General features: G+C 31.8%; 1 protein-coding gene across 1 annotated transcript in view; it reads right to left on the bottom strand.

The window, feature by feature from the left end:
- Positions 1-18,628, bottom strand: part of LOC129962661 (2-amino-3-carboxymuconate-6-semialdehyde decarboxylase-like) — a 26,162-nt gene extending 7,534 nt beyond the window's left edge. Inside the window, exons 1-7 of the mRNA XM_056076552.1 lie at positions 18,288-18,628; positions 15,922-16,072; positions 9,295-9,344; positions 8,296-8,532; positions 5,846-5,939; positions 4,936-5,078; positions 2,324-2,449 (exon numbers count right to left, since the gene is read on the bottom strand). Of these exons, the coding sequence (XP_055932527.1) occupies positions 2,324-2,449; positions 4,936-5,078; positions 5,846-5,939; positions 8,296-8,532; positions 9,295-9,344; positions 15,922-16,072; positions 18,288-18,350 (864 nt within the window). The 5' untranslated portion in view covers positions 18,351-18,628. The remainder of the gene's footprint in view (positions 1-2,323; positions 2,450-4,935; positions 5,079-5,845; positions 5,940-8,295; positions 8,533-9,294; positions 9,345-15,921; positions 16,073-18,287) is intronic.

Below are 18,628 nucleotides of genomic sequence, written 5' to 3'. Positions count from 1 at the left end.
CTAATCTGATATTGTTATTTCAGAGATACTTCACTAAATATGGAAGCAGACTGCCTTTTTTGACGCATGTCAAAGCATTAATCTATAATTATATATAAAGCTCAATGTGTTTGTGTGTTGGCCAAAAGACCATTTGACCTACAGCTACGAAATTTGGTACGTGTACACCTTGGCGGTCGGGAATGTGCACCTGGGGTCCCTTTTTTTAAAAATTTTAATTAGAATTTTAATTATTAATTAAAAACTAACTTTCCCGCCAAAAAAATCCTTTCATTTTCCCAACCGCCAAATGAGTAAGGCTTCAGTTTTTTTTCCAACAGCAATGAGGCTAGGGCTAACATTTTTCGGCCGATTATTTCAAACGATTCTGTTTATTTTCTTAATGTTTTATGCATTTAAAATTAAACATTGTTAATTAATCGATCTTTCAGATTCATTCTGAAGTAATTTGAATTAGAATAAAACAGATTAAAGGAAATTAAAAATTTCTAATCTACATAGCGTTACCCCAATTGGCGTAGAAAAATTCACGATTTGCGTTACCGTAACTGGCGTTGAAAATTCACGATTGCTCATTGTATTCTGATTGTTTACATTTCAACGGAAGCGGACTCGATTTAAATTATTTTTAGGTTAGTTGTATGCTTTTGTAATTAAATTGTATTTATGTTAGTTTAAGTTCATCGTTTTTTAAGTAATTTCTTTTAACCTGTTTTCGACCGATTATTTTAAACGATTCTGTTTATTTTCTTAGTGTTTGATGCATTTAAAATTAAACATTGTTAATTAATATACCTGCTCAAGATGAATCTGAAAAAATTTTATTGACAAATTCTTAAGATATTACATAAATTAAGAAAGATATTCTTTAGTGCCCATAAGGTTTAAATGCTCAGTGACTCTATTTTCAGTAATCATATTACAAAAACAATGCTTTGTTTCAGTAAAAAATATTATTATATTAATTGCAGATTCATCATTTCCACTTTTATTTAAAACATAAATTCTATGAGAGCTAACAGAAAATTGGAGAGATACAGATTACGTTATGACTGAAGGCCTTTATAATATTCTGAGTAAATTGAAATTTGAAGTTTTAAAATATTTTAATGAAGAAGCTATTAAAGTAGGAATTACATAAAATAGTTAATTATTAAAATTTTAACGAGCATTAAGAGTGGCGAACCGGCTGGTCGTAAAAAGGCGGCTAGTGATAAATATATCTAAACCTAATAAAATGTATATAAAACTTTGCATTTTTAATTTCTCGTATACGTAGTATAGAGAAAGTATAATAATCGTCTCTATATATAGTATAATATAAGTGAATTTAATGCGTGAATGAAGTCCGCCCCGTAAAAATGATTGTGACGTGTGTGTAGCTAAGTCGTTCTCTTGGCCCTAGATGGCGCTACTGAAAAAAACAAGAGACGTACCCTTGGCTTAAACCACAAATGACTTCTTAAAGTCAGTGGGCTTGTCTAGACAAGAACCATTAGAAACAACAACAACATAATAATCGTCAAAACATTCGTACTCGAGATTTTGACGAATATCCACGTTTTAGACCCCCCCCCCCCCGGAGTTCAAAAAAATACATTTTTGGAAAATGTCCGTTTGTCTGTGACAAAAATAAATCAAAAACTGTTTGAACCTGATAGGTGAAATTTGGTACAAGGTCTTTACACCAAATTTGCAGATTTCTATCACATTTTGAGTAAAATCTGTTCAGAGGAAGTCCGGCTGTTCGAATATAAGTTAAAACGATAACTACAAAGCCAAGAGAGTAGGATGGATAGAATTTTAGGACAGATTTAACATCTATAGATCTGTCAGATTTTGATCCAAATCCAATTACGGGTTGATTGACTGCACTTTTAGAAACATATAAATGCGATTGCTCAAAAACGCGATGGCATAAATTCATAAAATTTGGTATGAAGTTTTGTGACTACAAGTGCAGTTCCGTGTCAATTTTTTGTTTCAATCGGTTGGGGAAAACACATTTAAAACAAAAATTCAACTCTCGGATACCATTAACAGCATGCCAGGGATTAACCATTCAATATCTTGACAAGGATGACACGATATATTCAGTAAAAATGGTAAATTCGCACTAGAAGTGAATATTCCGTAACAATTGTTCGTCAGTGCCAATAAGGCATTCTCTGGCATGACAAGTTCATTAGAGAGTATGCGAGAAAGTTTTGAGAAGACCACTTACGGCATTTATGTGCTTATTATTTTGTTGCATAAAATTTTGTCATCCCGGCAATCTTTTTTTATGTGCTCATTGAATCATAAGAGATCAGTATGTACATACTTCACCTAAGACTTTCAAAAGAAGATCAAGGGCATCTGCACTGTGAACCAAAGCATCGGAATATATTCTTGGTAAATATTGATGAGGAGGCACATTATTTTCTACTGCACACAAATCTGGTCTCATCTGTAAAAATTTCATGCATTGAAAATGTCTGGAAATAGAAAAAACTCGTTTATTTTAATATACTGAATTAATATTCTTATGAATTCGGGATTTTTTCGATTTTTTTAGTCTATGAAGAAACAGTCTTTTAATAACGAAAGACTTTTATTAAACACGAAGAAACGAATGCGCAGTCGAGACCTGTACACACGCAACACAAAGCAGCACACTACAACAAACAGTAGCTCACAAGTAGTAATCAATAGTAATAACAACCACAGCACACAAAGCGGCCAGACAGAATTAAGCAGGAGGAGGGAATCTACGTAGCTACACTCTAAGGTTTCTCAGGCCTGCAATTCTCTATTGTCTCTTCGCTTTAGCTGCATCCAACTGCCGACTTACTACTATACGACTGGCTACACCACACACGACTCGATGCTGCTTCTATAATAAACACCAAGATTCGGCAAACGCTTGAGCTCCACACAACGCTTGCGCTTCGCCGAATTGATTCAATTATTCCGCCGTTTCTTTCCACGATTGTCTTCAGCTGAAGCTGCCGGCCTTTTATAGTTCCCGGAACGGGGCAGAGAAGGTTCTGGAACAATCAGGCATATTTCGTTTCCTATTGGCTCTATCACTAAAATTCTGGAAAATTCCAATATTATCTATTTTGTCACCAAATTCGTCGCCAAACTCTGGGATCACTGATTCGGCACCCGAGCAGCATCCAACAGAGCTGAACGTAAAACGATCTTTCCAGTGATTGAACTAACCGTACTGGGAAGCAATATTATAGATTTGTAACAATATATTATATATATTAAAATTAGCATACAAAAAAAATAGCGGAAATAGTTTCGTGGCGTCTAGGACAGAATATGTTTTTATATTTTATTTACTTTCATTTGTAATTAGAGCCTTTTCAAAAGTAAATAATGAGACTTCAACCAGTAAATCGATTCAACCAGTAGAGATTCTGTAGGGAATGCAAGTTACCGACAATTCATGAAATGGCTTTTTCCGATAAGAAATGGTGAAACGGTATAGAAATTTTCATTTGCGGCAGAATTTTTTCCAGAATAAAAAATATTGTAATATTTGTTTGACTAATTTTTCCCATTAAAGGAGGGTTTTTTGCAAAAGATTCCATATGACATGATTTAAAATTTAGAACCAACACATCGTACATCAAGGAAAGCATTGACTGGCTCTGGGCATTTCCAGCCTCGGCCTTTACCTTAATGCTAACTAGGAACTATCTAACTAGAAGTCATCCTCAAGGACAGTGACCACACTTAATGCGAAATCGAAGGATGTGATCCCTTCGTTTGATCCTTAGCAGAATGATGCACTGAGGGACCACAATGCTCCTTCCTCCAGTTTAATATTTGCCACATACGTTTAAGCACTTGGGGATATTGACTGTCCATTAGAAGCATACATAGCCGTAACAGCTTCTCATAGAGAGTATCATTTGACGTCAAAGGACAGGAGAAAATATCATTAAATAGAAGTAGGAGAGGGTAGCAAAGGAGTAAAGACGAGGGAAACTCAGGTTTGAAACACCTTACTCACCAATACAAGGTAGGTCTCTGAGAGGTACCTTCGCATAAAAATTATAAATTTTAAATCCATGAAGGCCATGAGGGGTTTGCAATAGAATCCAAATCATTTTTATAGTTTATACAAATATTTAATTATGTACTTTTTTTTATTGTGTTCCGTTTGTTGACTTTTTGTTTCATATTATTTGGTAATATTTGTAATGGATTTCACTTTCTTCTTTTATTTCGTCCCCCGAAAGTTTTTCGAGAGTTTTCTAAGAGGTTTAGTATAGTAAGAAATATATCTCTGAACTATATTTTAAATACATGAAAAATATAGTTCAAAGATTATAATTTCTATCTTTAATTATTTTATCGGTGTGTTTTAATGCAGATGCATGCTGTTTTAATCCAGATATATGCGTCGCGCCATTTTAAAAATGGAATCAGATACATATTTAGTTTGAAAGATAAGTCAGAAATTTGGTGCCGAAAATCTGCAATTAGATGTTGGATGACATGGATAGTTATGTCACTTCATTAAACATTCATATAGTCTATGAACGGAAAGGGGCAAGGCTACTGAAATAAATAAGGAGGTAAATCTCTGTCATTATTCGAAGTTTAAAATTACTTTGTTCAGGGTATGATGGATATCAAATAATGTACAGAGAAATTCATTTGAAATTAAACACAATCAATATTCCTGGAGAAGGAAATAGTCGTCGATGGCGGCTTGTACTTCCTGAAAGAGGACACAATAATGCAATGCACAATAGTATACCGAATATTATTTTTACAACAAACATTCAGAAAAAGCAATTTTTAAACACAAAAAGAAATTATCATTTTTATAAAGAAGATTCGAAGATTACATTTAAAGAAATATTGCTAATAAATTTTTGTCTCATATCAGTTACAAATACGAAGTAAAGAGAAAGGAAAACCTTCCTGTACCTGAAATCCATGTTCAATCCTTCCCAGTGTGTAAGGAAAAGCGCCTGCCCCGTGCGAGAAACAAAGTTTTAGATTTGGAAATCTCTCCAAGACACCTCCGAATATTACGCTGCAAATGGCAGCGGTTGTTTCAGCGGGCATGCCTAAAATCGAAAAATATATTTTGCTTTACATATACATGCATGTATATATGCAATATACATGCATGTATATATGCAATAAAAATTGAATTAAAGCTATTCGCTGGGTATGACTAAACGATTTCGAAATTGTTTTCTTGTGAATAATCTTCATAAATATTGTGCCTAAAGTGAATTTTTTTCATAAACATTGTGCCTAAAGTGAATTTTCTTCATAACCATTGTGCTTAAAGTGAATTTTCTTCATAAATATCATGTTTAAAGTGCATTTTCTTCGTAAATATTGTGCTTAAAGTGATTTTTTTTTATATAAACATAAGGGATAAAATAAATTTTCTTCATAATCATTGTGCTTAAAATGAATTTTCTTCATAAATATCGTGCTTAAAGTGAATTTTCTTAGTAAATAATGTGCTTGAATTGAATAAACATTGCATTCTCGATGTTTAGAGTCAATTATTAGTAATGGAATTTGGCTCTGTTGACATGGCATTAATGAATAAATCTTTCATTCTTTCTTATCTTTTTTTTTTTTCGTTGACGAAAAGTAACGGTGAATTGCAATCGTCAAAAAATTCCACCTCCAGATTTGGACGACTCTTCTAATATTTCAGAACACCTTTTTAGAGTTATACATATTGTCTATGTCTAAAAAATGTCTATGTCTACAGAAGAGATCGATGGATGAAATTTTGTACACAGATTATCATCTAAATTGCAGATTCGTAATAAATTTTGAATCAAATCCACAAAAGAGCTGATCGTCTTACCTACTAGCCAAGGCAACCAGTATTTGCTCATTCTTCCACCAGTCTCCATGTCCCACGGATGAATGAATACTGGACAAGACAAATCTTCAGCTGTCTGGAAGAGATGCAGAAAAGACATTCAGCCTTGTGAAATACAACGCTTCCAAATCATAACATTTTACCAACAGTTTATAATGCCTATGTTTGTATGCCTTCATTTTCGTCATCAGTATTCTGTACAATTTCTTTCCAGGGTCGAAGAATTAGTCGGAACTTAAATTAACCCCAGTTCTACAACAGCTTAAGATAAAATGACTTATTGATTTAAGAATGTCTGGTGCAGTTCTATATCAATCCGTGACAGAATATTTTGTTCACTAGGAATGTAACTTGCTTTACCCAGATTTCAGCCCTACTGGCCTATTTAATTCAGAGAAGGAATCATTTCTTGACATTCTCTATCAAATTGATCCAGAAATTATTAAATCAATAAATTGTTCCATCCCAAGCGTCACCAGAACTGGTGCTCAGGTATTCCGTTAATTACTCATCGTTGAAAACAACTTGTACAAAACACAGATGATGCTTCGGGACATGCACTTTGTAAGCTAGACGCAATTATATTGTTGCCATTATTAAATTTCTTGTAATTAAAAGATAATAGTGGTAAATTATGCACATGAGAAAAGAATTTCAAACATCGCTTTAAATATGAAGCTGTCAAATAAGTAAAGCTGTATAAGATAAATCTGAGAAAAGCCTTGGTAGTTCTCTAAGTATTTTAGGGTATCCCATAAGTTTATGTTTAAAAAAAATAACGAAATGAATACATGATATTTATTGTTTCAGATTGATTTATTGCTTTACACAAGAACTTTTCTGCTCTATCATCTTCTTCCTTCTCATTATTCTCTCTTTCCAAAATTTTAAGGCTTACTTATAAAATATTTCTCTAATGGATTGTAACTGCTTATTATGGTGAAATTTAAATGACAGGCACAAGTGATAGTCGGATGGAGCAAAGTCTAGAGAATACGGAGTATGTGGTAGAACTCCCCAATCAAATTGCACGAGCTTTTCACTCACAGCTAATACAACATGCGGTTCTGCATTGTCATGATGAAAAATGATGTTCATCAGTTTGCTCACTTTTATCGTTTTTCTTCTATAATGACTTTAAATTGATCTCGATTTCAGTATTCGACAGAACTGTTGGTTTTACCTTGAAGAAAGAACCCATAGTGGAATGCACTTTTACAGTCTCATCTCTCTAAGAAGCCTCTCTAAGAAAGGATATCTTCCTGGACAAGCAAATCGATGTAAAACACAGTTCATGAGGCCGGTATTCGTCAATAGGTACCGAACACAAATTTCTCATCGATTGATGTATCCTCTCCTGATCAAATTATGCACCATTATCTTAGGAAATGTTAGTGGCATCCGCACTTTTGTGCATACTATATCGTGAATTTTTAAGGATAATGGTATTGAGAAGGTCTGGATTCGTCGTTGCTGGCTGGCCGCTGCGCTCTCCATCTTTCGAGTCAAAATTACCTGCTTGCTTTTGGTGCTTACAGCATTTCCCACTCTTTAGTCCTCAATACTTTTCATTGTTTTATCAAAAAATTAATTAAATAGTGCCGTTTCCCAATAATTTATGATATTGTATAATATTGTATGATATCATACAGTATTCACAATTAAGTATAGTATTGTATGGCATCGAACAGCTTATCCATAGCAGAACATATAACATTTGGATTTGGAATATTTTGAACTGATGAACATATAAATCTTTCTTACTATATAGAATCTCCATAGCTCATAGTTAATGATCTAAATATTTCAATTTTCTAAGAAAGGAATATTTGACTAGATTTTTGGCAGATAGCTAGTATTGCGTAACATATAGGATAGCACACTTTCTATAACTTTTAATTCGTATTTTGAAAATAAGATTTTATAAATGCTGAAAGAATTCCTTCAAAGCAATTTACAATTTATTATTTAACATTTTATAATTTTTCCAGTGAAATGAGTCGAAGATTTTCTTTCACGAATGGAGAAGATAAAACAGATAATTTATTTGAAAATAAGTATTTTTTTTATTTGTTGTTGTTGATGATGAAGAATTTACAAGTATAATCTTGCAAAAAATAATTTTATCTTATAAATATATTTTTAATTACTTTCAATTACTACCACAGAATTTACAAGAATAAACATACACAAAAAAGAAACCAATAAGTGCGTTTATACGTTATCTCTTATAAATGCTCTTGAAATTATTTTTAATTACTATCACAAAATGTACAGCTATATAAAAAAAGGAACTACTAGTAATATATGCGTCTACATCTTCTACTTTATAAATGCTCTTGAAATTACATTTAATTACTACCAGAGAATTTACAAATACAACAACAACAAAAAAAAAAAAAAGAACTAATAAATGCGCCTACAAGTTTTACCTTATAGAAAGGGTCCAGCTTCCTTTCGTCTAAATTCCACTGATTGACATGCGATCCAATCATGACCGATGGAATACCTAGAGTTCCAACACATCTCTTGAGTTCTTCAGCGGCCAGTTCTGGATTCTGTAGGGGAACTGTAGCCGCTCCAATGAACCGTTTAGGATATGCCTTCACTACAGAAGCCAAGTGGTCATTTAGAAAGCGACACAGATCTAATGTATCTTCAGGTTTTGCCTGAAAATAAGATCGACATTTCAAAATGTATACATAATAATGCATTCCGTTAACACAAAAAGTAAGATTTTGTTACATGGAAATTTGTTGAAATGAAAGTAAAATTTAGAAGACTATATAACTTTCGATACCTCCTCTCGCTGTTTCGCATTCATTCCCATTTTCTTCTCTGTGCTTCTTCGGGCGATAACTTTTTACTACCCTGCCCTTTATTTGCAAAACAGGAGAATCGGGTACGTGGCGAACATTCGCGCCAAGCTGTAACTTTTTGTCGGCTATAAGTTTCCAAATATGAAAACCTTCTTTACCACTTTCCAATAACCCTAAAAGCGAAAAATTTGATGCCTCAAATGCGATAAATTACCAATTTTCTGTCCGTGCATTCTCAGGTTTCATAAACCCCAAACCAAAATAACATCATGTTCTCACATGATAACATTAAAGTTCAGGTTGAAATAAATGAACTGAAAATTTTGTCGGAAAAAAAAGAAGCAATTAGAAAAATTAGCACATTTTTAATGTTTTAAGTGTCAAACTCATGTAGCGTCAAAGCATGAAAGAGGGCAATTGTTCCATTATAAAGTTTAGAGAAATAGTTAAATTATTTTAAGTCTCGAAAGGTCTTTATATAAAATCATACGCATTTGCGTCCATTAATATTAAAAAAAAAGTGTTAAATTATAAGGATACTCAGCAATGAAAAGGAAAACAAATTTATAGAAAGATTTTACAATTCTCTGTAGCATATCTAATGTCTCTCACCCAATAGTTAAACATCACTGGAACAGTGGAAAGCAACTGGACATTCACACCTAATAATAAAGAAAATAATATTAGTTTAAAGAATTATCCCTTACGAAAAATGAATCGTTTTCTAAAACTATAAGATATATTATAGAAAAAAGGGAAATCTTATGATAAAAATGTTAGTTTTTTTAATTAAATTAATAAATGCAATTGATAAATGTTAAAAAAGTTAGTGCATGAAAAATTTTGGGAATATTTCTATACGAAAGCGAGGAATAATTTTTAGTCTATAACGTATGCATGTTAGAAAACAGATAAAATAAAGAATATTTCAGAAAATTCGTAGTTAAGTTTGAGTACTGACTACATATTGATGAAATGGCAACACATTCATTTTCATTTTTTTAAGTGATGCTTGCGCTTGCAAGAATATCAGTCTTAAAAATAAACTTCTATTATTATTCAAGTATAAATGTTCTGTCGTGGAAAATCAACAATTAACATTTGATGTCAGATAATCAGAAAAAATGAAATTCTAAAATTACAGTTTCATCCGTTATTAATAAATATCCTGTTCATATATAAGAGCGAAATATTTCGGAAGAACGTGTGTGGTTTGGTTTGGTTATATTAACGCCCGTTTGAAGCAACACTAGGGCTATTTTGGGACGGACCTCGTCATTTTGAGCCACGGTCAGATGACGAGGACGACACCTGAGTTTGCACCCCCCCCTCTCCACACCAGCGGGAGGACGTTTGGTCATGACGGATTTAACGTTCAACAGACCCCCTTACACGACGGTTTTTCGATGGAATCGGGTCACGAACCTGAAACCCTCCGATTCCGAAGCTGAGACCTTACCACCAGGCCACCGCGGCCCAAGAACGTGTGTGAGAGAGTATAATAAGTTAAAGTATTATAAATTTAATTGTTAGTGATTTAAGAAAATGTTTCCCTAACATTTCAATTCTCAAAGCACTTAGGCTTTCCTATGCTTTTTCAAGATTTAATTTCTGTTATTTTAAATGCTCATAGTTAAGCTGCAATTTCACATGGAGATCACGCGTTGAAATAAAAACTTGCTCAGCTATAGTTCGGTCAAATCCCCATCTTGAATATATTTAAATTTTTAGCACGCTCCCAGGGTCTTTTCTTCTGCCTTCCATATTGCTGAGGAAAGCACGACAAGCTTTATCATGGGCTAACAAAAAACTTTTAAAAGCCGTTAAAAGATGAAATTTTGCAAAATAATAAAGAAAGGAAAAAAAAATGCGGTTTAAAGCAAAAGAGAGAGGCGGAAAGAAATAATAGTAACACCCACTTTTGCATTCTCAGACCTCAGGGTCAATTATGTACCCCGGATTGCTAAAAAATAAAAATTGAATTGTACTGTTAAAAAGCAATAATATTTCGATTTTTCTTCTCCCATTCTCTCCCTTCTAATAAAGATATTACCCACCTCCGCAAAAAAATAGGGAGCTTGGGCAAGGACATGACTGCTATGAGTACTCAATTAGTTTACTTATATTAACGTACCGTTTTAAAGCAGAACTAGGGATATTTAGGGACGGACATCGTCATCTTGAACCGCGAAAAGATGGCGAGGACAACACCTGAGTTGGCACCCCCTCTCCAAGCCACACCAGCCGGAGGACGTTTGGTCCCCACGGAATTAACGTGCATCAGACCCGCTTACACGGCTGTTCTTCTGTGAAATTGGATATCAAACCCGAAACCCGGTTCCGAAGTCGATGCCTTACCACCAGGCCACCGCGGCCCCTATGAGTATTCAAACTTCCATTTTAAGAGTACTGCACGTGAGATATTTGTGTATGATTAATATCATGCCATTACGTAACAGCATATTAATATGTGATATTTAGAGATTGCTTTTTCCTTTCTTTTTTGTTATTAACCGTTGGGTTGCGATTAAGATACAAATACGCGGATATACATTTTGGGCGTTTTTTTTTGACCAATTGAAACCAAAATTTGATATATAAATGTAGTAACGAAATCACATATTTCACATATTAAATCATTGCGTTTTTGTGTTATCGCATTTACGTGCTTATGAATGTACAGAGCGGCGGATGCTAGCACATACATTTTAATACATTTAATTGTTAAAGGTAAATTCAGAAAGTAATAATGCATTTATTTGCTCTAATTAAATTTCAAAGTATGGTAAAATAATACCTTGAATGAATTGTTTATAAAACTTGTTCAGAATGAACATTTTCGACATCTACACAACGTTTCATTTTCTTTCAAGACTTCCATATACTACATTAGGAGTACTTGCAGCTTAAAACATTTACATTTCAAAATGTTCATTGTAACTGAAATACGTCATTCTTGAAGAAAACCTGATACAACGCGCACATTAGAGATAAGCAAAGAATTTCCTTTTCAATGATGTGCATTTTTTGAAGCTATTTAAGTATTCATCTTCTCAAGTTCTTCCTCTCTTCGTTAAATCGATGCTAAGACCATAAAGAATCAAAGTAAAAACCATATGCGTGGATGGCAAATTTTTTTCAAGCTGTGATGATGGATGACGCAGCATAGTCCACACTATGTCTTGTGCCCTTAAAATCCAAACAATGTATGATAATTTAGAGATGATTGCTAAACAAATATTTGCAAATGACAATTTTTCTATATTGAATAATTGCTTGCATTTCTAAAATACCTCTTTCCTTCTTAATTACTGATAAGCCCTTCAAAATTTAGAACCAAACATAACTCTATAAATTTCGTAGACAGGTGCGTGAAAGTTAATGTCTTTATCTATACAAATAACAAAGGTGTGTGTGTGTGTGTCTGTGTGTGTCTGTGTCTGTGTCTGTGTGTGTGTGTGTCTGTGTGTGTGTGTGTGTGTGTGTGTGTGTCTGTGTGTGTGTGTGTGTGTGTGTGTGTGTGTGTGTGTGTGTGTGTGTGTGTGTGTGTGTGTGTGTGTGTGTGTGTGTTGGTGCTTTACTGTCCAGACTATTTATTTAACCAAACAAATATAAAATATAAATTAAGCGGAATTTCTGCATTAACTCCTAAAAATATTATTGCACAAAAATAAATTTTACACCACTTCAAAATTATATGAAATAATAGTCGTGTGAATTTTGCTGAATTTCTGCAGTTTGTTATAAATATTTTTTCGTCTGATTTTCGACAATAGATTACATTATTGCCCTGAAATTCAAATCATTTTCATTGGTACATCAAATATTTAATCGTGTGATTTTCGTGTGAAGGAATCTGTTTAATCGAGTGAAGGAATTTGTTTAATTTTTTGAAGGAATTTGTTGTTAATCGTGTGAAGGAATTTGTTGTTAATCGTGTGAAGGAATTTGTTGTTAATCGTGTGAAGGAATTTGTTTAATTTTTTGAAGGAATTTGTTGTTAATCGTGTGAAGGAATTTGTTTAATTTTTTGAAGGAATTTGTTTAATATCTGAGACGGACAAAAATGGGAAGTTACGATACAGCGAAATTGATAAGACAGAAGAAACACGCGTTTACATTTTCAATAGCACCATGATGTCATGGAATTAGCCTCCATTAGAAAGTTTTATATCCACAGAGAACGGAACATATAAAAGACAATTAAAGAAATATTTCTTTAATATCCTACAATTCACAGAATCATGGATATGAAATTATATCTAAGCATTTTAATTCAAATCAAATATAACCGATATATCAATTCCAAACCAGCTGGTCGCCAAAGGCGACTAATAAATGAAGGTAAGAGAAATATTTTACTGATTAATACTTCTAAACTACGATAAACGTATAAAAAAATGTAAATCACCGCAAAACAAAGATAAATTTGAACATTATATAAAAGTCTTTAAAAAAGAAAATATCGCAAGTAAATTTATTCTATACTTAGTTGGTTATATGGCTGAGAAGTAAAAAAAGCACTATTTTGTTTCTCATGTTTAACCCTTTCTAGTGCCGTGGGAAGTATGCTTCCCACCAAATTTATCAATCTTTGTATGAAATTATGTAGGTTGGCGTAAGTTCTGACAAATTTTTTTAGCAAGTCAGAAACTTAGGTGCTTCAGTTCTTTGTCTTGCACAAAACGATGCGTCTTGATTTGTTACTTAATTATTAATTAACCAAATTAATTAATTAATAAAATAAAATTTATATAATAAGTTAAATCAATCCCTTTTCTTATTCTAATTTCAAGATTAAAATATTTTAACATAATATGACTAGAAAAAAAATGGCCCTTTAGAAGGTTAATTTAGGTGGCCATGATGCTGAACTGTTGACAATAAGAAAGATTTGCGCTATATTTCTGATGAAATTAAAAAGAGCGTAAATTCTGAAATATACTAAGAAATATATAACGATGCTTTGGTAATAACAATTGCATATCTGGTTTTGAAATTAAAAAAAAAAAAAGATTATTTACGGGTAAAGCAGCATTTAGCATAAAATAGTAATTGCATTAAAAATTTAATTTACTTGATAAATATTTTTTAGCAGAACTACAACATTTCTTTTATGACTTACATATAATTTCAGTTTAAATTGAAGAAAAAACTTCCGAGTTGTACTGTTTTTTTAAATACTTCAGAATTTTATAGCTTTAACTTCTTAATTTACTATGAAAGCATTTCGCCAGTTTTAATTTCTAATTTTACTTCCAAGAAGGGAATTTTCCTTACTAAGTTGTTAAAATAGCACCAGGTTCCCTTTTTACCCCCCCCCCTTTTTTTTGCTTTAAAATTCTCGCTAGTGAAGCTTTTTCGCGCCTCTCTTCAATGATCATGAATCGGACTCATTGAAAATAATATCTGAATAATAAATTCATTTTTAATCCTATAAACTCGAAGTTTAAATAAACTGATTTATAATTTTTTATTATGGCGGCATTTTTTTGAATATGGCAGCAGTCTAACATCGTTACATCTTAATATATATAAATGACGTGTCACGTTGTTTGTCCGCGATGGACTCCTAAACTACTTAACCGATTTTCATCAAATTTGCACACCGTGTGCAGTTTGATCTAACTTAAAAGATAGGATAGCCCTTTTTTGAATTTTTAATTAGAATTTTAATTATTAATTAAAAACTAACTTTCCCGCCAAAAAAAATCTTTTCATTTTCCCCACCGCCAAATGAGTACGGCTTCAGTTTTTTTTTTCCCCCATCAGTCATGAGGCTAGGCTTAAGATTTTTCGGCTGATTATTTCAAACAATTCTATTTATTTTCTTAATGTTTGATGCATTTAAAATTAAACATTGTTAATGAATCGATCTTTCAGATTCATTCTTAAGTACTTTTGAATTAAAATAAAACAGAATAAAAGAAATTAAAAATTTCTGCATAGCGTTACCCCAACTGGCGTAGAAAAACTCACGCATTTGCGTTAACGTAACTGGCGTTGAAAATTCACGCATGCGCATTGTATTCTGATTGTTGACATGACAACCATCATCAACGGATGATTTAAATTATTTTTAGGTTAGTTGCAGGTTTTTGTAATTAAATTGTATTTATGTTAGTTATATATTTTTTGTATACGCTTATAGTTTTAAGTACATCGTTTTTTTAGTTTTTTTTAACCTGTTTTCAACCGATTATTTGAAACGATTCGTTTTATTTTCTTAGTGTTTGATGCATTTAAAATTAAACATTGTTAATTAATCGTTCTGGTCATAATGAATCTGAGAATATTTTGTTGACAAATTCTTGAAATATTACATAAATTAGGAAAGATATTCTTTAGTGCCCATAAAGTTTAAACGCTCAGTGACTGTTTTCAGTAATCATATTACAAAAAAATACTTTGTTTCAGTAAAAAATATTACTATATTAATTGCAGATTAATCCTTTCCACTTTAATTTAAAGCATAAATTCTACGGGAACTAACAGAAAATTAGAGAGATACAGATTACGTTATGACTGAAGGCGTTTATAATATTATGAGAGAATTATATGACTATCAAAATTTGAAGTTTTAAAATATTTTGATGAAGAAGCTATTAAAGTAGGAATTGCATAAAATATTTAATTATTAAAATTTTAACGAACATTAAGATTGGCGAACCGACTGGTCGCCAAAGGCGGCTAGTATAAATATATAAAAAAGTATTTTGAGTTGGAGGGAAGGCGAATAAAGACAAGCATGCAGTTCTGTAAAGAATATATTTTATTCTTTCATGAAGAAGGAAAAAAATGAATTTAGTGCCAATATTAAAATTTCTTTTTCCGAATCACGACCATGCAGCCATATATAGAAATGCAGAAAAGTAGAAGAAAGCATAGTAAATTCTTCAGAATTTATAAAGTTTTAGAAATGAATTTAGCTGAAACAGCATTTTTGTGTAAGTGTGTAGGTTCTCTGCATCGGAAAATAAGATAGAAGTTAAAGTGAAGCTTGAGTGGTCTTTAATTTCTTTATAATAATTACTCTGAATTTGAATGAGATTGTCGCGGTTGAGTTGCTTTGGAGCGAAATCGCAACGTTAGGGTTCGTAGCCGCGTAACATAACCACTAGACAAAAGTGATCACTCGTGTCCGGAGGTTGTTAACTGGCTTATGAAACTACCACCACAAGATACTGACACATATGTTCATTTTCTTTCTTTACTTTTGAAAAAAATATTGAAATCTACCTGTTTTGTTCATATCCTCGATTCTTTCTTCGGGAGACCAGCAATTACTTTCAATAGCTCTGAAAAATTGACCGTCATCTTTGTACAAGGTAGCTTTTTGTTTGTCTCGAAGAGAATGCTCTATTCGCAACCAACCTCCGTAACCGTAGCGCTGCAAAGGAATATAGTTCAAATTATCGTACAAATGAGAAAAGATGCATTGCGTTAAAACTTCTCAATGAAAATACAGCAAAATCCGCAGTTGACTGAAATGCCTTTATAATCGCATATTCAAAATTCTGCATAATATTACATAGAAATAATTTGCGACTATTCCTTCGAATCTCAAAGTTAGTGAAATTTTTGAAGGAGTAATTCAAATGCTACAAACTATTACTAAGTACGTATTGCAATCGCATAATTGTAATTTTAACTTAAATAATTGATTGATTGCTCAAAATTGATTTTTACATCATACTGAAGAGCAAAAAATTATTGTTTTTAATGACATTAATATTTTAATCAGCAAATTAAATTTTTATTTTTAATGAATTTATAAAAAAATAATAAAATTATATTTTTCCACAATTTATTTCGCTTTAAATAAAAATAAAATTTAACCTGCACGAGCACGTAACAGTTCAATGAGAAAAAATTAACTTTTATCAACGTGTTGCCATCATATGGACAAAAGTTCAAATTAAAAATAAATCAACTGTTACTGGAAATTAAGCATATAAAGATGCAATTTTCAGCACGTGTCCATGTGAAATGAAATATGGTATTTTAGAAAAAGTAAACGCAAAGATTTCTATGATCTTTCAAAATATCTACATTTTTAATTCAATAAATCAGCTTTATTTAAGACAAGCATGGTTTGATATATATCCTTTTAATTCAAGGTCCAACGGCTAATTTGTCAACCTTTAATAATAGAAATGCTTGTATTAAAATGGTCTAAATGAAGTAAATAATTAAATTAAATGTAACTCTATTCTATAAATCCTAAAATAAATTACGAATGTTTGGCTTTTTATCTAGAACCTCTGCTCTGTAAATTATATTTAAAAAAATATCCTTGAGATGCTAATATTTTAAATAAAAAAGAGTTGCACTCCAATCAACTAAATCAGTCACTAAAACTGATTTATGACTATTTGAATATTACTATTCTATAAAAACGGGCGATTTTAGGTCTCTTCATCGACCGTTTCAAAGATGATACCTCAATCAGCAGCCTAAGTTTCTCAAGGCAAATTGACCTAAGATTATGAAAATGTTTATTGTTCTAAACTTTTCTATTCAGTACTTCATAAATCGACTAGATTAGATAGCAGAAGATAGAAATGTTCATTTACTTATTTGAAAGTTAAAGCGTCAAGAAAATTTCGCAGAATATGATTCCTTAGGACCAAAGGACTCTATAAAATTTAGACTTCACAATTTTTTGAAGTATATTTCTAGATCAAAACAAAATAAATTATTGTTATTCACGTCATTTAAATCCTTTCGAAAGTAAAACTGAAATTTAAGATGAATCTGGGGAATTTTTGTTGAATATTTCTTGAGATATTACATAAATTATGAAAGATATTCTGTAGTGAACGTAAGATTTAAATGCTGGGCGACTCTGTTTTCAATATTCATATTTAAAAAATAGTGCTTGGTTTCAGTAAAAAAAAATTTTATATTCATTTCAGTTTAATCATTTTCTCTTTAATTTAAAGCTGTAATTTTACAGGAGCCGGCAGAAAATTAGAGATATACATAATACATTATGGCTTAAGGCTTTTAGAGTGAATTATATGATTATGACTAAATTATATGATCTATCAAATTTTGAAGCTTAAAAATATTTTCATGAAGAAGTCATTAAATGACAAGTTATATAAAATATTTAATTGAAAATTTTAACAAACATTAAGAACTGGCTGGTCGCCAAAGGCGGCTAGTTCATAATAAAGTACGCTTTAATAGGTTGCAGTTGAATGTCTCCATTCGCGGTACAAGTAAAAATATTTCGAACATACACTAAGCGATTATAAGAATACTTGCATTCAACAGAGAATTTCAACATTTGCCGCATATCGGTCTTTCACAATTAGCATGCTTACATCAATGAAAAGATTTCTGGCGATATCTAAAAGCTATAAAGGTTGAATTAAAATTTATTGTAGTAAAAGACATAAAAATAACAAATAAAGATGTACTAAACATTTCTGGCGATATCTAAAAGCTATAAAGGTTGAATTAAAATGTATTGTAAAAGACATAAAAACAACAAATAAAGATGTACTAAACATTTCTGGCGATATCTAAAAGCTATAAAGGTTGAATTAAAATTTATTGTAAAAGACATAAAAACAACAAATAAAGATGTACTAAACCTGTTTTAAATCTGGCCATTCCGGTGGAAGGATATGCGTATGAAAATCTAATTTGAAGGACATCTTGATGAACTGTCACACACACACATCCGCCTGAACACACTGATCAGCTAATTCTTGGCAAACGTTCAAGTTTTTGCTAGAATATATAAACACTAAGGTCGGAATCTTCTGTCGAGTGAATTACTTGAAATGTTTGATAACAAGTCGCTTTTATCAAACTGTTTGTGTAAGACATGAACTTACTTAACTTAATAGAAGTGAAATATAAAAATATTTTTTAATATTTCTATATGAAATATAAAAATATTCTCTATAAATAGTTATTTACACAAGAGAAT

Source organism: Argiope bruennichi, chromosome 3 (assembly GCF_947563725.1).
Source record: "Argiope bruennichi chromosome 3, qqArgBrue1.1, whole genome shotgun sequence".
Taxonomy (NCBI): Eukaryota; Metazoa; Arthropoda; class Arachnida; order Araneae; family Araneidae; genus Argiope; species Argiope bruennichi.
Note: the sequence above shows the minus strand (reverse complement) of the source record. Positions and strands in the feature narration are given on the sequence as shown.